This window comes from Bos grunniens, chromosome 14 (genome assembly GCF_055505025.1).
Source record: "Bos grunniens cultivar Pamir isolate PY7600 chromosome 14, Bosgru_T2T1.0, whole genome shotgun sequence".
Lineage (NCBI taxonomy): Eukaryota > Metazoa > Chordata > Mammalia > Artiodactyla > Bovidae > Bos > Bos grunniens.
The window spans coordinates 21,950,300-21,971,139 of record NC_141178.1 but is presented as its reverse complement, the minus strand read 5'-3'; the positions used below and the strand labels follow the sequence as shown (position 1 = coordinate 21,971,139).

Sequence of the window (20,840 nt, the reverse complement as noted above, 5' to 3'; positions counted from 1 at the left end):
AAAGAGTCGGATACAACTGAGCAACTTTCATACAATGTGCTGACATCAAACATCAAGTTATGTAGTTGTATTTAATTACTGGGATAGTTATCTTTACTGGAATTCAAAGGTATAGTCGGAAAACTCTACAGGAGTGTTAGGATCCTAAGCCGTTAAGGAAGATAAGAGCCAATGTGTGATGGGGGTTTACAAGTCTATAGTTCACTTTAAAGGAAACTGTGTTGGCTTTTTTTCATATTTTTTTTCCATTATGGTTTATTACATTCAGCATAGTTCCCTAGTGTGTACAGCTTTATAGCACTGGCCACTGCTTGGAAGTTCCCCAAGAATTTCAGCTGGGGAGAGGACTGGAAGAGAATGTTTGACTCCATGAAGACACCTTCTTAGGTAAGGAATATATAATTCAATAAATACCTGTAAAACCTTTCCTTGGGGACTTTCTTCAAAAGATAATAGTTGCTGGTAAAGGGGTTCCAGCGTTTTTCTTGCCACTTTTGTTTTCTTTTTGGCTATGCAGACTCCATTATCTAATAGATACACCTTTACGTATGGTGCTTGGGAAAGAAAACACACAGGAGAGTTAAGTGATGAGCTCTGGTTACAGAACACCCAACTTGTGGATGACACCTGCCACAGCTTAGTCACAGGTTAAAAGAGCCAGCAGTCAAAAATCACTGGCCTTTCCACATTATGTCAAAATTATTAGATAAACAATAGATAAATTAGATAACAATAGATTAGATATCAGTCATTCAGGTAGTTTTAGGCAGTTAACACAGCCTCTGAGTTGATTACTGTTTTGCCATCAACTGGTTTTATATACTGCTTTTAAAAGAGAAATCCTTCTGGTCCCAAACAATATCCAAGAAAGAGGTCTCACGCAGTTTTTCATGTATCAATTCATAAATCTAGTTAAACGTTCTCAAAATCAAACTGTTTTACCCGTCCCCATGGAGCATTTATCACTCCAAAGGGCTTATTTATTGATGGTGTGGGTACAAGACAAGGGTGGGATTTGATGTAGTATGTTCAAATTAGCTGGAAAGAGGCAACTAATTATAAATACCATGCATTGATATTTTTCTGACAGACTCTTTATAAAAGCATTTTCATGCATGTACAAACTGCGGTATTCTTTCTAGCAATCAGGTGACTAACTCTGAGACCTTTATGAACACAACTGTCTTACTCAGCACTGCAAAGTTGTACAATAGGCGGCACCGGGTAACAACATGAACTTTCTAGGTTAGAGATTCAGAATTACAATTCGTTCAGTGGAGGTGCTGAGGTGAGAAACCAAGTTTCAGAACTGTTCTGTACATCAGGTCTGAAGTTGTCTACATCTCTGCACCAGGCATCTGGAATCTTTGGCATTCCCTATGGCTCTAAGCACCTTGGATTATAATATTTTGGTACAAAATGTGAGATTGCAATAAAAACTTATAATGGTGCCTCTCTATACACTCCAGGAAGTAAGAGTCTTCTACCTAGAATGTCCTTCGTCTATGGGTTTATGCTATTTTGGGGACCTATATCTATCTATATTTATTCTAATTCCAGAATGCTAAGGATTTCTAAGGAGAATTCTGAAGCTCAGATAAACAGAATAACACAAAATACCAGCTAACAAGAACTTCTTAGGTAATTCATTTTGTGCGACATGTACATAAGTGTGATAGTTTTTATTTTGTAGGGTTTCTACCACATATGTACTTATTAGCTAATGACTTCTCCCCACCAGATCACCCTGACTGGGTGCTCACTCAGGAGAAATGCAAACTACTACAGATAACTGACTCATTTATCAGTACCCTTGGTTATCTAAAAACAAAGTTTTCAGCATCTCTTCAAAAACAAAGTCTCTGAATTGCAAAGTGTAGATGATGAACAGTAACAGAAGAAATCTCTTTTGTTCTTACCTGGCAGTGTCTTGGAACCTGGTTTTACAACAAGGCCACGGGCCCGAATTATTTCCACCTCCAGCTGTCCCTTTTTGTCCATCATTCCTACCTGAATGTCACCTAATAGGGAGTGAGGAAGAAACAAACAGGCCTTAACACACAAAAGCAGATGGAAAAATGCTTGTGTCAGATCTTGGTTTAACCTTGTTGGCTCATTTCCCATGTATTTTCCTACATTCAAATATATTTAAAAATGTATCAGTGATCTCTTACTTTAAAAAGCGTATAAATTAAAATGGAAAAAGTTTAAGTTTATGTTGTTAAAGATACTCATTCCAGATAATACTCCTAAAGATCTTATGAAATTGGGGAATGTGATTTTTCAATAAGCTAAAAGGGAAACAGCGAATCACATGACAGAAATTCTTACCCATGGCGGGTGTGGCCAGAGTTTGGCGCCCCACTAGCTGGGCAGGGCCAAGGCCATCCAGAAAATCACTGAATTGGCTATCCGAGGCCAAGCGGACACCAGGGAAGATCAGACTAAAAGCAAACAACACAGGATTATTTTGTGTTACCCTCCACTCCTGTTTCCATCTAACCCCTTGCCTGTGGCAGGAGAAGTTGGTATCGCCATTTTGTCACATATTAACTGGATCCCAAGCGCCCCCTGCACCCCCACGGCCCTCCTTCCTTCTCCTCCAGCAGCCCTCGTCCTGCACAGCGCGCACACTTCTGTCTGTGTGCCTTTCTCTTCCTTGTCTGGAGGGCACGAGCTGTGAGTTCTATGTACAGCACTCCTACATGCTGAGCACTTATTCTGTGACTGGCATGAGCATACTGAATCTCTCAGCTGCATTACGAGACAGTCTGTTATGTAATCCATTTTCATCAATGAAGAAAGCCTTCAGATTACTGCCATCAATACCCAAACACACTATTTCTTCCTCCTTAAAGAAATAAAAAATCCCTTTCCCAACACCCTTTCCTCTTCAGCTACAATCTCATTTCTCTCCCTGGAATTTCTTCAGAGATGTCTCTATGTACAATCTTTTCACTTTCTTTAACTTCTTCTTTTTTTTTCCTGCTGCACTGCACAGGCATGTGGGATCTTAGTTCCCGACCAGAGATCAAACCCGTGCCCCCTGCTTTGGAAACTCGATGTCAACCACCGGGCTGCCAAGGAAGTCCCTATCTTCAATTTCTTTCCTCTTATTCTCTAGTGAAACTGTACTCAGTTTTCCCTTGCTCTCTTCCAAGCTTTGTTTTTCTCTACTCCACCAAAACTTCTCTGATCAAGGTTACCTAATAACCAGAGTGGTAAATCTTGATTGTTAATACTCTGTACTCGTCTAATTGAACATATTGGTCTCATTTGATCCAAATGATCACTCCCTCTCACTTGAAACACTTTGCTTCCTGAACTCTGTAGTCTTCTGGTTTTCTTCTGTAGCTATTTCACTGTTTCTTTTGCTAGTTCTACCACTAAATATAGCCACTCAATCCTTTGACCTCTTCCCTGTATGGCCCAATTCCCTTGGCAATCTCATCCCATCTCAAGGTTTTAAACATTGTCTGTAGTGACATTACCTTGACTGACATCTCCAGCTTGGGCTTCTCCCTTGGGTCCCAGACCTGTATTCTAACTGCTCTACTTACCTGCTTGAATGTCTAACAGGTAATCAAAACTCAACTTGTCCCACACTGACTCTCAACCCCCAAACAAACAGAAAACCAAACTCTGTTCTTCTCAAGAGGATTCCTATCTTAAATGGCAACTTCATTCTTTCAATTGCTCAGCCTTGCAATTGTCTTTCCTTTGGACAGACTGCTAAAGCTGTAATTCCCAGTTATGACTGTATTAGGAGGTAGAAACTTTAAAGGGATGGTTAAGGTTTTCTGGCCTCCAAAATCACTACAGATGGTGACTGCAGCCATGAAATTAAAAGACGCTTACTCCTTGGAAGGAAAGTTATGACCAACCTAGATAGCATATTCAAAAGCAGAGACATTACTTTGCCAACAAAGGTCCGTCTAGTCAAAGCTATGGCTTTTCCTGTGGTCATGTATGGATGTGAGAGTTGGACTGTGAAGAAGGCTGAGTGCCGAAGAATTGATGCCTTTGAACTGTGGTGTTGGAGAAGACTCTTGAGAGTCCCTTGGACTGCAAGGAGATCCAACCAGTCCATTCTGAAGGAGATCAGCCCTGGGATTTCTTTGGAAGGAATGATGCTAAAGCTGAAACTCCAGTACTTTGGCCACCTCATGCGAAGAGTTGACTCATTGGAAAAGACTCTGATGCTGGGAGGGATTGGGGGCAGGAGGAGAAGGGGACGACAGAGGATGAGATGGCTGGATGGCATCACTGACTCGATGGATGTGAGTCTGAGTGAACTCCGGGAGTTGGTGATGGACAGGGAGGCCTGGTGTGCTGCGATTCATGGGGTCACAAAGAGTCGGACACGACTGAGCGACTGATCTGATCTGATCTGATGGTTAAATGAGGAGAAGGCAATGGCACCCCACTCCAGTACTCTTGCCTGGAAAATCCCATGGACAGAGGAGCCTGGTAGGCTGCAGTCTATGGGGTCACTGAGAGTTGGACACGACTGAGCGACTTCACTTTCACTTTTCACTTTCATGCATTGGAGAAAGAAATGGCAACCCACTCCAGTATTCTTGCCTGGAGAATCCCAGGGACAGGGGAGCCTGGTGGCTGCCGTCTCAGGGGTCGCACAGAGTCAGACATGACTGAAGTGACTTAGCAGAAGGTTAAATGAGGTCATAACGGTGGGGCCCTAAGCTAATATGATGGTGTCCTTAGAAGAAACGCCAGGGCTACATATGCAGAGGGGAAATACCATGTGAGGACCTTGTGAAAAGGTGGCCATTTAGGGGCCAAGAAGACGAGAGGTCTCAGGAGAAGCTAAACTTGTTGACATATTGATCTTAAGACTTTCATCCTCCAAAACTATGAGAAAATAAATTTCTGTTGTTTAAGTGGTATTATTTCTGTGTTTTGTTTCTTTTCGTTTTTTTTAACAGTAGCCCTAACAAACTTCCCAGATAGCTCAGTGGGTAAAGAATCTGCCTGCAATGGAGGAGTCTCAAGAGACACAGGTTCGATCCTTGGGTCAGAAGATCCCCTGGAGGAGGGCATGGCAACTCACTCGAGTATTCTTGCCTGGAGAATCCCGTGGACAGAGGAGCCTAGCGCGCTACAGTCCATGGGGTTGCAAAGAGTCAGACATGACTGAGCTCAGCACAACAAACCAATACACAGTCTTTCTCTCACATTCGCATCAAATGCATTATTGAATCGTATTGGTTCTCCTGTCAATACCTCCAGAATTGACCTCGCTAATGCTACCATTCAGGTCCCAGCCATCATTTTCTCCTTCTGTGTTGCCGCGACAGCCTTCTGAACGATCCCCCTGTTGCCACTTCTACTCTCCACTCCCACAGCAACCAGACTGATCTGTTAGAGCTGAAGTCAGATAATGTCAGGTGTCTGCTCACTGTCCTGCATTGGTTTCTCACCCCAATCTGAGTAAAGCAAAGTCCTTGCAATGATATGTAAAGACAACACCAGCCATCCACCGCTGCCCACCATCTCTCTAATTTCTTACCACTTCTGCCTCATTCCCCAGGATGCCCCCCCATTGTGGTTGCCAGGCAAGCTCCTGCCTCAGCACTGCTTCAGCCTGAAATGTTCTTCATATACCCACAAGCTCACTAACTTCCTTCAGATTTTTACTCAGATGTGCCCCTTTCCCTGTCTGTCCTTCATAAAACCCTATCCTTAACCTACCATCTCTCTTCCTACCTTTATCTCCTTAGCACTCACACCACCCAGTCTATTATATATTTTACTAGATTTTCTTACATATGCACTTAAATACATTTTCTAGTTTATTGTCCATCTTATCTGTTAGACTGTGAGTTTGATAAGGGTAGGGTTTTTTTTCTTCTGTGTTTACTACTATATCTCCAGCACTAGAACCGTGCCTGCAATACTGTATGTACTTATTAAACTCAATTAATGAATAAAATGAATGATAAAAAATCAAATAAATAAGTGAATCTTAAAAAATTACATAACTTGCCCAAATTTGTATAGCACCGAAAACAGATTAGCATTTAAGCCTATATGATTCTAAAGCCTATGTCAAACCAGCAACTGAGTTTTGCTCCCTTGTGTGATTTATATCCCCAACTCATGGTGAAGCGCCTAGAACATTAGAAGGTATGGAAATACCTGTTGAGTGAATTTATGTGTATTAATCCCATTTCTCCAATAAGACAATAAGCACCTGGAGTGCAGGGGTCATAGTTCAAACGTTTAAAATCTCTAACAGTATCTAACACAGCACTTTGCAGTGATGAGTGCTCATGCACATTTCTTTTTTACTTGATTCTCCATCTCTTTTAAAACTTCCTTTATTAATGTCAAATCTGTTTCTTCCCCCAAGCTTAATTCCCAAATATATAATCTGAACATTTTTAATGCTTCCATAAATTATCACACATAACCTTATTTATAGATGTATGAAAACCGTATACATCTCTTGTATTTACATAACTATGCTACGCAAATGATTCCTAAGGCAAAATCATCAACACTCTGCCAGCCGCTCCCATGGCCACACATTTGTGAACTTGACTACACACTACGTTCCCTAAGCATCTGCTGCTTCCATAGTGATGACAGATGAGGTCACTAAACCCTCCTTTCCTCTATTAACGTCCTTTACATATCCATCTACAGCTCTGCTGTTGCTAATTACTGTTAATTCGTGGGTGACAGGGCTGTACAATCATTTATGCCTTAAAAATACCTCAGACACAGTGGAGTCAAGGGAAAGCTACATGATAATTACATAAAGGAAAGGCTCAGCAAAGTTTGTGGCGTTTCTTTTTTGTTGTTACATTTATCCAAACTGTTACTGGATGGAACTAAGCATGTATCAGTTTTCTATATTTTTTAGTGATAACTGTTAGAGCAAAGATTTTCAAAATTAGCATTGTACATGTGGCATGGGCACTGGAACTTAAAGTGTTGCTGTGTTTTTATGTGTCATTTCAAGGTAGGGCAAACTTCCATTTGTGACAGCTATATTTTAGTATCTTGCCTTTAAAGTGAAACACTTTATCCCCAAACCTATGTCCATTGATATAAAAAGCCAGGCATGTCACATTTCTCAGTGGCAGGTAAGCAAAAGTTTTCTTCACAGCAAATCAGCCAGTGAAGGTTAAAGCAGTGCCCCGGAGCATGCGAGTTAGCGTCTGTGAAAGCAGAGAGAGGGGGAGAGAAGGAAGACTGCAGCGAGGCGTGGAGGAGACCACTGCTCGGCCAGCATCACTCACTTTCCTTCTGAGCTGTAGCTGTTCATGCTGCCGTCGGTAGATTCTCGGCTCGCTTGTCGAGTCATCCAGTTCCTCATTTCCACAGCCAAGCCTGTTTCTGTACTTCTCTGGACAGTGCTCCGTAGCTTTTTACCTCCGGTTTCTGCAAAGACAGAAAACAAAAGAGGTGATAGTTGTGTCATCACCATCAGGTAACAAACGTAGCAGCCAATGCACTGAGGTTCTCGGATGAAAGAAAAAAAACTGCGTAAATCTAAAGTGCTTTTATGAAGGAGACAGAAAAGGTATTTCAAATCTTGTCTTGTTGAGTGGGATGAAAATTTTCTAAAAAATTGTCAAGAAACACAAAATACCATTGTTTTATTTCCATTTAAAACAGTGTTCAAATAGGTAACAAAAGGAACAAAAAGGTTCAAACTATGTAAAATAAAATAAGCTTTGTTTTCACTGTAATATTTAAATCAAGATTTAATTTATGCCTGTCTTTTTCTTTTTTCTTTCTTTTTGTCATAGTCAAAGAAGTAGGCCTTCACATTATTTCCAAAGAATAGGTGGTGAGTAATCCTCAATTCTACCTTCAACTTTCATAGAAAAACTTGTTTTTGTAGAGTGATGAGTATTAGAAAGTAAAGAGTATAAAGAAAGCTACACTAAGGAGACAGCCCTGCCTGAAAACACTTTTCACGTCTGTTGGCAGTTTTCAGAGAGATTCTCATAGGGAATGCAAAACCCAGCATTCCCAAGTGAAAAAAGAGCTTTTAAGCTTTTGGTCATGGATAGTCATGTTCTTAGGGCTTCCCAGGTGGCTCAGTTGGTAAAGAATTCACAGAGACCCAGGTTTGATCCCTGGGTTGGGAAGATGCCCTGGGGAAGGAAATGGCTACCCACTCCAGTATTCTGGTCTGGAGAATCCCCATGGACAGAGGAGCCCGGTGGGCTACAGTTCAAGGCATCACAAAAGAGCCAGACACAACCTAGCAACTAAAGTACAATCACCACCAAGTCATGTTCTTAAGGATCTTTAACAGTCTGACTAGGAGCTTTGCTTATGGAAGCCCACTAGGAGGCCAAATAGGAAAGAAGCAGAGTCAAGACCGCAGATGTGACAGACGTGCAAACTGCCATCTGCAGAGGACAGGAGGAAGGAGCTCCTGCTCACAGACGGGGTGGGATTTGAGACGGGCTTAAAAATTGGGCAGATTATGATCCAAGAAACAGCCCCAATTGTCAGAGACCTTACAGGTTAGAATGTGGAGCTGAGAGACAGCTAAAGCTGCAGCAACAGGGGGATGGCTCAAAATACTTAGATTAATTTACTCCCTGTCAGGCCTCACTATTTATCCACATTGACCATACATATCATCAGTATTTTGGGAGATGGTAAGCTCTTTTATTGCCTGGTATTAATAACTTCCTTTTAGATCAATAAATACTTGGTGATATTGCCAGTGACTTGTGGAAATCCTTTCCATCAAACCTCTTGAAATATATGCTCACCATTTTGAAACACTGCTTTAAATTTCATCTGTTCTCCACTTCCAACTTTAATGTACATCAAAATGCTTTAATAAGTATATATAAAACATGTAATGACTGATCTACAACTCAGTTCCATAGATCAGTAGATACGTAGAGTGATCTACAACTGAGGCTGATATTTTAGATAATTGATAGTTAAAACATGTTGTACTGATATGAACTATTAAGAGGAGATACATCACCGTCCATAGATAGGGAAAGCACATCCTTCCAGAGAAATGATTAGTTAATATGTGTACAAAATGATAAAATGTTAAAATTACTCATTTGCAACCTCCAATGGAATAATTCAAATAAGACATATCAATGGATGCTAATGCCATTAAATAAAAGAATATTAACATAAGCCAAAAAAATCATCCTACAAATTAGTTCTAATCACTAAAGGAGAATACGTATTTTAACACAGGGAAACCTGGCTATCGCCATCTTAATCACGGGAGCCAACTTAGTAGCACTGATAGTGTGGCGATCGCCAGAACATGGGATTTTGTTCAAGAATCACTTAAAATTAATATCATGAAAACTAACAAGGTGGGAAAATTGTCCCAGATTTAAAAATATCACAGGATGTAACCATTAAATGCTATGAGTATACTTTGGTTTCTTAAAAAAAAAAAAAAGAAAGAAACCCTAAAAGCAATATACTAAAAGGAATTTTAGGACAAGTAGGGGAAATCTGAATATGAATTGGATATTAGATAGGATAATAAAATCGTTAATTTTCCTAGGTAGATAATGGCATATATTATATAAAATTTCCTTATCATTAGGAGACACATGCTGAAGTATTTAGATCTCAAGTCTTACATTGTTTGCAACTTACTTTCAAACAGTATAGCAAAAAATATGCATATTCATAAAACCAAGAATGAAATGTTAACAACAACAAAAAAAAGGATGGGGATAAAGAGTAGATCTTGACAGTCATACACTCAATATTTATGATTTTATTTGAGAGTGATTCTCAGAATGGCCACATTAAATTGAAGTTAAGTCAAAGACAAATATCATATCACTTATATGTGGAATCTAAAAAAATGCTACAAATGAACTTATTTACAAACAGAAATAGAGTCATTACCAAGGAGGAAGAGGGGGAGGGATAAGTTGGGAGACTGGGATTGCCATATACACACTATTATATATAAAACATAATTAATAAGGACCTACTGTATAGCACAGGGAACTCTACTCAGTACTCTGTAATGACCTATGACAGGGAAAAGAATCTAAAAAAGAGTGGATATATGTACAGTATATATAACTGATTCACTTTGCTATACAGCAGAAATCAACACAACTTAAATTAATCAAAAGAGTAGGAAAACTTTGTACAGGTATGAGGAATCATGAAAGGTTCTGAGCTGGTGGGAGGGAGTCCTGGCCCCTCTGTGGAAGCTGCACTATTCGCTTCCGGTGAAGAATGCCTGAATGAAAAATCACCACCAACTAAGACATACAACTTCAGTGACATCTGAAAATTCATAATGAGGGTATGCACAGAAAACATGACTTCCTAAAGGCCTCAGAACAAAGCCTTTGCAGTGTCAAAAATCTACTATTTTTCATTTAATGCCTGACTCATCACAGCAAAAGTGACTTGAAAACCTGCTATTATAGGGTAAAGAGAACTAGCCACCATTTGACAAAAAATAACAGTACAATAAGCATGTAATCCTCTTGTTTACAGATTGCTTTTAACGTGTCCTCTTTAGAATTTTCACAGTCCCCATTTTACAGATACAGTATCCCAGGGTCCCAGCTGTGACAAAATTCCCTGAAGCCATACAGAAAATAACCAACCGAACCAGAGTTTATACACAGTCTCCTGACTCCCAGTTCTCTGCTATTCCCTGATTTGTTGTCAGAATATAACTGATGAGTGGCCTGTAGCGCTGTTCAGGGAGAGGATACTGAGCTGTAAGAATATATGGAAGGCCCTACTAGAAGCAACTGCTGGGATGGAAAGAGCAGAGCACAGTGAAGAGGTTGGGCCCCGGTACACAACTGCTTCTCTGAATCCCTTAGAATCCTTACATTATCATGTACCAGCCGGCTGACATGAAGCAAGCTACTTTTTCTGTGACTCAGCTTTCTTAAACTGTAAATGGCGATGATAATAATAATGCCTACCTCCAGAATTTGCAAGGGTTAAGAAAAATACATTTAAAATGCTTAGGATAGTGCCTGCTATATAGAAAATCTTCAATTAATGATACTTAGTGGCCACAGGACTGGAAAAGGTCAGTTTTCATTCCAGTCCCAAAGAAGGGCAATGCCAAATAATGCTCAAACTACCGCACAATTGCACTCATCTCACACACCAGTAAAGTAATGCTCAGAATTCTCCAAGCTAGTCTTCAGCAAAATGTGAACTGTGAACTTTCAGATGTTCAAGCTGGTTTTAGAAAAGGCAGAGGAACCAGAGATCAAATTGCCAACATCCGCTGGATCATCGAAAAAGCAAGAGAGTTCCAGAAAAACATCTATTTCTGCTTTATTGACTATGCCAAAGCCTTTGACTGTGTGGATCACAATAAACTGTGGAAAATTCTGAAAGAGATGGGAATACCAGACCACCTGACCTGTCTCTTGAGAAACCTATATGCAGGTCAGGAAGCAACAGTTAGAACTGGACATGGAACAACAGACTGGTTCCAAATAGGAAAAGGAGTTCATCAAGGCTGTACATTGTCACCCTGCTTATTTAACTTCTATGCAGAGTACATCATGAGAAATGCTGGGCTGGAAGAAGCACAAGCTGAAATCAAGATTGCTGGGAGAAATATCAATAACCTCAGATATGCAGATGACACCACCCTTTTATGGCAGAAAGTGAAGAGGAACTTAAAAAGCTTCCTGAAAGTGAAAGAGGAGAGTAAAAAAGTTGGCTTAAAGCTCAACATTCAGAAAACTAATAAGATCAGGGCATCTGGTCCCATCACTTCATGGGAAATAGATGGGGAAACAGTGGAAACAGTATCAGACTTTATTTTTTTTGGCTCCAAAATCACTGCAGATGGTGACTGCAGCCATGAAATTAAAAGACACTTACTCCTTGGAAGGAAAGTTATGACCAACCTAGACAGCATATTAAAAGGCAGAAACATTACTTTGTCAACAAAGATTTGTCTAGTCAAGGCTATGGTTTTTCCAGTGGTCATGTATGGATGTGAGAGTTGGACTGTGAAGAAAGCTGAGCACCGAAGAATTGATGCTTTTGAACTGCAGTGTTGGAGAAGACTCTTGAGAGTCCCTTGGACTGCAAGGAGATCCAACCAGTCCACTCTAAAGATCAGTCCTGGGTGTTCATTGGAAGGACTGATTTTGAAGCTGGAACTCCAATTCTTTGGCCACCTGATGCGAAGAGTTGACTCATTGGAAAAGACTCTGATGCTGGGAGGGATTAGGGGCAGGAGGAGAAGAGGACGACAGAGGATGAGATGGGTGGATGGCATCAGCGACTCGATGGACATGAGTTTAAGTGAACTCTGGGAGTTGGTGATGGACGGGGAGGGCTGACGTGCTGTGATTCACAGGGTCGCAAAGAGTCAGACACGACTGAGTGACTGAACTGAACTGAACTGATATGCAGAGTACATCATGAAAAACACTGGGCTGGAGGAAGCACAAGTTGGAATCAAGATTGCTGGGAGAAATATCAATAACCTCAGATATGCAGATGATACCACCCTTATGGCAGAAAGTGAAGAAGAACTAAAGAGCCTCTTGATGAAAGTGAAAGAGGAGAGTGAATAAGTTGGCTTAAAATTCCACATTTAGAAAACTAAGCTCATGGCGTCTGGTCCCATCACTTCATGGGAAATAGATGGGGAAACAGTGGCTGACTTTAGTTTTTTTGGGCTTCAAAATCACTGCAGATGGTGACTGCAGCCATGAAATTAAAAGACATTTACTCCTTGGAAGGAAAGTTATGACCAATCTAGATAGCGTATTAAAAAGCAGAGACATTACTTTGTCAACCAAGGTCCGTCTAGCCAAGGCTATGGTTTTTCCAGTGGTCATGTATGGATGTGAGAGTTGGACTATAAAGAAAGCTGAGTGCCGAAGAATTGATGCTTTTGAACTGTGGTATTGCAGAAGACTCTTGAAAATCCCTTGGACTGCAAGGAGATCCAACCAGTCCATCCTAAATGAGATCAGTCCTGGGTATTCATTGTAAGGACTGATGTTGAAGCTGAAATTCCAATACTTTGGCCACCTGATGCAAAGAGCTGACTCATTTGAAAAGACCCTGATGCTGGGAAAGATGGAGGGCAGGAGAAGAAGGGGAGGACAGAGGATGAGATGATTGGATGGCATCACCGACTCAATGGACATAGGTTTGGGTGGACTCCGGGAATTGGTGATGGACTGGGAGGCCTGGCGTGCTGTGGTTCACGGGGTCGCAAAGAGTCAGACACGACTGAGTGACTGAACTGAATGATACTGTCATTAATACTGAGGCTTCCCTGGTGGCTCAGAGGGTAAAGAATCTGCCTGCAATGCAGGAAACCCAGGTTCGATCCCTGGGTCGGGAAGATCCCCTGTAGTAGGGAGTGGCTACCCACTCCAGTATTCTTGCCTGGGGAGTTCCATGGACAGAGGAGCTTGGCAGGCTACAGTCCACGGGATCACAAAGAGTTGGACACAACTGAGCAACTAACACTTTAACTTTTCATAAGTATATATATGGGCTTCTAGACAGGAAATTAGAAAACATGTTTTCCAGGCCAATCTCTACCACGGACTAGCTGGCTCTATGGTCTTCTCTGAGTCATTATCCCCCTTCTGAGTCTCAGATTCCTCATTTATGAAAAAAAGAGGAGGGGGAGGGTGACAGATCATCTCTGATCTCTTAGCTCTGAAGTCTGAGTTTCTATCATTCATTTATGACCATGACCATGATTAACAGCATATACTGAAGAGAAGGCTACTCACTGTCATTTGATGGAATCAAAGAACTCTAGGCATATGCTATGCATTTATAATAGCTTTTTAAAATACGTCTTCCAAATGTACTTTTATCTGATACATTCATAGGCTTATTTTAAAAATAAATGTATTTTTCAATACTGCAAATCCTTTACATCACATTCACAACAAAATTTAACCTAAACCAATTCATTATGATGAATCACATTTAATGTTTCAAATGCTTCATCATGTTATTCAACCTAAAAATCTATTTAACAGAGAATGCCTATATAAAATATATTAGGCAGAATTCTAAGATGACTCCCGTGATTGTGCTACCTTACATGGCAAAGGGATTTTGCAAAAGGAAGTAAGGTTACTAGCCAGTTGACCTAAAGATAAGGAGCTTATCTCAGTGGGCCTAACATATCCACATGAACATTTTGAAAGCAGAGTGCCATCTCTGGCTGGTTCCAGAAGAGTCAACCAGGGAGACTTGAAACACAAGAAGGATTCAGTGTTCCTTTGTGTCTCGAAGATGGAGGGGACCATGTGGGAAGGACCTGACAGTAGCCTTTAGCAGTGCCTAGCTGAAAGGCAAAAAGAAAATGGAGACCTCAGGCCAACACCTGCAGGAGTCTGTTCTCTGCCAGTACTCAGCCCAGCCAACATCCTAACATCAGCCATGTGACGTCCTGGGCAGGAACCCAGCCGGGCCAGACGTGTCCTACAGAACAGTGAACTAGCAAATGGGTACTGTTTTAAGCTGCTAAATGTGTAGTAGTTGTTAATTACAAAATGTAATTCTTTAGATCATTTTTTTAATGGGATATGTATAAAAATAACCTGTTGTGACCACAGGAGTAGACCAATGGAAATTATTTGTAAGAACTCAACAGCCATAATAAGGAAAAATATATATTTTAAAACATATGTAAAAATATATACGAATGTGTACTTTGTCATGTCCGTCTCTTTGCAACCCCGTGGACCGTAGCCCGCCTGACCCCTCTGACCCTGGAATTCTCCAGGCAAGATACTGGAGTGGGTAGCCATTCCCTTCTCTAGGGGATCTTCCTGACCTTGGGATTGAACCCTGGTCTCCTGCATTGCAGGCAGATTCTTTGCCCTCTGAGCCACCAGGGAAGCCCCAGTATTAATAACATTATCCTCTGGAGAAGGGAATGGCTTCCCACTCCAGTATTCTTGCCTGGAGAATTCCAGGGACAGAGGGGCCTGGTGTTACAGTCCACTGGGTGGCAAAGATTTGGACATGATTAAGCACGCATTTGTATGTATATGTACATATATACACTGCACAACTGTCGTATACATGTATATGATATGTGTGTGGGAGTTAAAAGATGTTTAAAAATACTCAGGTAGAAAACTATAAAACTAAGGTCCAGATTATGTTGCTGTAGAGCTCTTAAACCATTCACTCTAGTGCTGGGTATTTTAAGACAGTGTATTTGGAGAAGGTACCTGCAGGTAAAAATCAAATTCTTGAAGTAAAAAACATCACAAGCAGAAAGCAACACAGGAGATGTCCCTGTTATTCTTCTTCGTGTAGTCTGATGACTCAATTGCTTGGTACCCTCTGAATTCAAAGAAAACCACTTGATTAAATAAACAAACAAAGTTTCAGTTTCCCCTAATAATAGCTGAAAACCAGGAAACCCTTTTCTGGTGACTTGACAACAAAAATCAAAAAGTCCTTTCTGCTGCAGATTTTAAAACTCTTCCAAGCCCCAAAAGGAGGCTCACAGTCAAATGCCTAACAATCTCAGAGTGACTTTCCAAATCCTGTGTCCACAGAACCCATTCCTGCTTCCTCTTATCTGGAAAATCTCACCCCTTTTGGCAGACACTTATTTTAGAGTCAGGATTTTCCTGATGTTAATATGGAAAATGATTTATGGAAACAGGTTGAAGACAGATTGATAGATCCTGAAAAATGACTTTAATTTTTGGTTTTGACCACAAGAGTTAATAAGCCTATTTACATATTTTATTGAAATATTTTGCAAGTATAATTTAGAGAATCCATTTGCATTTCATCTAGAGATTTAAAAAATGCATTAAAACATGAGAATTTCTAAAATTACTGATTTATAGAATTTCAAAAGCTATTATAGGGATCCAGTGTATCTTTGTAATTTTATGTACTCCCTTTCTATAGCAATGAGCAAGTTGAGGTTCAGAGTAGCTACTTTCTCTTTAATAAAAGATTTTTATCTTTAAAAACCAGCAATGATTTCAAATTGCACTTTAGCTGTCTTTTATTAATAACTTCTCTAATTTCTCAAAATTTCAAGTTGCCTCCAGCACTCTGGCTGGCTACTGTTTAGTAACTTCACATTGGTAGATATACCAGGATGTGAAAGAGGCTGGTTTATTTACGCACTTTGCCCAGCAAGACCTCAATATATGGATATTCCTAAGTAGATTACTATACGGTGTATAAAAGCTTGTGCACTCATATTTATGTTTGTTAGGGCTTCTTACTATAATAAACATAATTCAAGTCTCTGAAAGTCTAAGCAAAATAGGGACAAATATCTGACAATTTCTTTTGGGCTAATCCAGGATTTGCATTAACAACTAAAATAAATAGAAATTAATAGAAATTAACCATTGATTTTCAAAATTGTTTCAGAGCTTAACACAAATTCATTCATTTCATCAGCTTTGTCACAACTATTATGAAAGTTAAATATTAATAGCTTCAATACAGTAAGCTACAAGTGGAGGTCACAGTTATGGTAGACATTAGGGCTGTTAAAATATATTCACATTTCTCCCACTTATGAAGTTCAGTGTGGTCATGTGACTTTCTTGGCCAATGAAATGTGAGCAAAACTGGCCCATGTAACTTTAGGGCCAACAGAAGCTTCAAATACAACGATTTGTGAAAAAATGTACACCACGATGAAGAGGGATTTATGTCAATTATGCAATGCTGGTTCAATTTTCAAAAATCAGTTAAGGTAATCCATCATATCAACAGGTTAGAATAAAAATCACATGTTTTCAATAGGTATTGAAAAAGGATTCAACAAAATCCAGCACCTATTCATCATAAAAAACTCTCAATGATAAGGAGTATCTACAAAAAGCTTACAACTAACATCTTACTTAATAGTGATAAACTTGAGCTTTCAAGATCAGATACAAAGCAAGAATTTTCCTTGTTACTACTCCTTTCAGCATCATACTGGAAGTTCTAGCTAATACTGTAAAAGAATAAAAGGAAATAAAAGGTATATAGAGAAGGAAGAAATAAAACTGTTTTTGTTCACAGATGGCATGATTGTCTATGTAGAAAATCTGAAAAGAATTGACATTAAAAACTCCTGGAACTAGTAAGTGACTGTAGCAAGGGTGCCAAATCCAAGTTTAATATTTAAGTCAACTGCCTTCCTATATACCAGCAACGAACAAGTGGAATTTGAAATTAAAAATATAATACCAGTTACATTAGCATCCAAAAAATGGAATACTTGGGTATAATAGCTAACAAAATATGTACACGATCTATATGAGGAAAACTACAAAACACTGATGGGTAACATCAAAGAACAACTAAATAAATGGAGGGATATTTCATATTCCTGGATAGGAAGACGTAATATTGTTGAAATGTCAGGTCTTCGCAACTCGATCGGCAGACTCAATGCAATCCCAATCAAAATCCTAGCAAGTTATTTTGAGATCCTGACAAACTGACTATAAAGTTTACATGGAGAGGCAACAGACTCAAAGAATAAAGTTGGAGGACTGACACTATCCAACTTCAAGACTTACTATGGTGTTCCAGTAATGGATCAATAAAACAGAATATACAGCCCCCAAATAGACCCACATAAATATAGTCATCTGATATTTGACAAAGGAGCAAAGGATTCGAATACAATGGGGCAGAGACAGTCCCTTCAACGGTGCAGCCAGAAGTACAACTGGATGTCCACATGCGAAAAAACAAAACTAGACACAGACCTTAAACCCTTTACAAAAATTAACTGAATCACAAGCCTAAATGTAAAATGCGAAACTATAAATCTCCTAGAAGATAACATGGGAGAAAGCCTAGATGACTTTGGGTATGGCGATGACTTTTTAGATACAACAATAGCATGATCCATGAAATAAAGAATTGATAAGTTGGATTTCATTAAAATTAAAAAGTTTTGCCTTGCAAAACACTCTGCCAGGGGAATGAGAAGATAAGGCTGAAAGAAATAGTTGCAAAAGACATATCTAATAATAGACTATAGAGAACTCTTAAAACACAACAATAAGAAACCATACAACCTGATTATAAGATGGGCCAAACAGCCTGACATCTCACCAAAGAAGACAAGATACAGATGGCAAATAATCATATGAAAACGTGTTCTAGATCATGTCATCAGGGAAATGCACATTAAAACAACGAGATACCAGGACACACCTACTGTGTGTGTGTTAATTGCTCAGTTGTGTCTGACTCTTTGCAACCCCTTGGACTGTAGCCTGCCAAGCTCCTCTGTCTATGGGATTTTCCAGGCATGAATGTTGGAGTGGGTACCCATTCCCTTCTTCAGAGGATCTTCCTGACCCAAGGATTGAACCTGGATCTCATGCATTGCAGGTGGGTTCTTTACCATCCAAGACACTAGGATTAGAATGGCCAGAATTTAGAACACTGACACCACCAAATGCTGCCGAGGAAATGGAGCAACAGGAACTCTCATTCACTGCAAAATGGAACAGACACTTTGGAAGACAGTTTATGCTTTCTTACAAAACGAAGCGATTACCTCAGAGAATCAGAACACTCAGCTCCCACTTGTTAATGTTGTTAATAATCATTAATCCTGATTTTAGCAAGAAATAAAACAAAGCTTATGAGTTTTGCAGTAAGATCATTCTATTTTTTTCCCATAAAAGCGGAGGCTTACCACTTTGGTATTCCTAACACATTGAAGAAATTATAGCTCTCACTCTTACTCTTTTGGGAGTTGTCATTTCTATGGTACCTTCTCGTTCCCACTATCTGATGTTGCTATTATGACAAATGAAATTTATTTAGAAAATTGCTCCCCTTGCTTTTTTTAGCTGACAGGTCTGTCCTTGGTCACACATCAGTCCACTGATATTTTTGTGCCTGTTTCTCTCTGAAGAATGGACATGAAATATCATCAACCTCGTCTTAACTCTCAAGTCAGCTATTCTGAGGCAGCATTTTGTGGTGAGAAGAGCATGCCATTTTAGAATCAGATGATATGTGTTCAAGTTTTTATTTGATCATATGCAAACTTGAGATCAGATTTAGCCTATGTCACAGAATAAATGAAATGCAGTGGTATTTAATGAATAGTGATAAATAAGGATTGGATACTGTAATCTATGTGAAAGCGTTTTGAAAGCTGTAAAATGTTACACAAATCCTTCTTTGAAAAATGACTGGAATAATGTGAAATTATTCTAAACTTAAAGGGAGAAAAATATATATAAGTAAGTGGAGTCCTGCCATAGGAAGGAGAGCCTGCTGGCCAAACTGGATTTAGGAGTTGCTTTCTGGACGGGGGAGCCTGGTGGGCTGCCGTCTATGGGGTCACACAGAGTCGGACACGACTGAAGTGACTTAGCAGTAGCAGTTCTCCATGCAAACCCACTGTTTTCAAATGATACCAAGGCAGTTGCCATTAAGTTGAGAACAAAAGAAGTGGGCAGGGCACAGAGGCTGGAAACTATAACAGGATCTTGAGATCTATAAAATCTTTGTCCAATGAGGTGTTTGGTTAGAGTCACTTACACTTGAAACTGACTGGAATCAAACAGCCTTCTGAATTTCTGAAGGATCTGTATAGAAAAAAATAATAACCAGTCCATTTATAATACAAAAGGTAACTACTTTTTTTCCTAATCTGTACTAGAGACAAGTGGGCTATGAAGTGGGCTATACCTTCTCTCTAATGCAAACCTTTGTGGCCATAAAGAATAAAGGACAAAGAAACACTTTCTGAAAACAGAAACCAGGGTCCCAGATATGTAAACCAAGAAATGTATTCTACTTTCAATCTTGACTATTCCCTCCAAATGGGATTTGAAAATTCCTGTGGATGACTGACTGATTGCTTTGTGTTTCTTATTCTCTCCTTTAGAAATGAAAATGTTTACTTTGGCTATCCTGTTGCTACCATTTAAACAGGATGTACTGGAGGCAGATAATATGTCTTACAGTTTACAGGTCACTATAACATGAAAAGCCATATGTGTTTATGAGGGAGAGGACTATACATCACTCAAAGATCCTAGACTTCAACCTTCAGGTAAGTGGATTACAGTTTAAGGTTGTCTTTCTTAGAGATTATCTATGTTCTATATGTAAAATTAGAATGTCCACAGATATCTGGTGGCTCACTCTGCTGGAAAAGTTAAAAGCCATACACTTCACCTTAGGTTTCTTCCATAGATTCTTTTACCATTCCTGTCTGTTTATCTTATTGAACAAAGAGGGAAATTACCAAATAACAAGCTAGTATTTTAAAAAACGACCCAGAGGGAGGGTATGGGGAGGGAAGAGGGAGGAGGGTTCAGGATGGGGAGCACGGGTATACCTGTGGCGGATTCATTTCGATGTTTGGCAAAACTAATACAATATTGTAAAGTTTAAAAATAAAATAAAATTAAAAAAAATAGGTAATTAGGCTGAGCTTAATAGTTTTTGTCCCCCACTGGTAATCATATCACTAGGTGGATATTTGTTAGTGTTTTGGGCTCACCAGCATTTGAACCTTCTTCCTGTGTCTGAGAAGCAACCCATCCTTTAACTGTAGAAGCTAATACTTTCACCTGTCATTTTCTCAACCTGCCTGTCAATGAGGACATGAGCAAATGGCCAAGGTTCTGCTGATCAGACATCATTGCTCCAGACTTACTGAATTTGGAGAGGAAGAACCAAAAAACTTAGTTTTACCGAATCACTGGGCTACTACAGGGCTTTGGAAGGTAGGGGAGCTAAACTGTAGGTAAGAACCAGATTGTGAAAGATTTTGAATGTCAGGCTAAAGGTTTTATTTAGTAGGAGATAGGAATCTACTAAAGTTTTTGTAGAAGGAGTAATGC

The 20,840-nt window shown here is 39.7% G+C and overlaps 1 protein-coding gene across 15 annotated transcripts in view; it reads right to left on the bottom strand.

The window, feature by feature from the left end:
- The window catches only part of RIMS2 (regulating synaptic membrane exocytosis 2), a 605,965-nt gene that overhangs the window by 3,218 nt on the left and 581,907 nt on the right, over positions 1-20,840 (bottom strand). For all 15 annotated transcript variants that reach the window (XM_086336253.1, XM_086336255.1, XM_086336266.1 and 12 more), the window contains 4 exons: positions 7,269-7,410; positions 2,332-2,444; positions 1,920-2,021; positions 415-554 (listed from right to left, as the gene is read on the bottom strand). In XM_086336253.1, the coding sequence (XP_086192379.1) occupies positions 415-554; positions 1,920-2,021; positions 2,332-2,444; positions 7,269-7,410 (497 nt within the window). The remainder of the gene's footprint in view (positions 1-414; positions 555-1,919; positions 2,022-2,331; positions 2,445-7,268; positions 7,411-20,840) is intronic.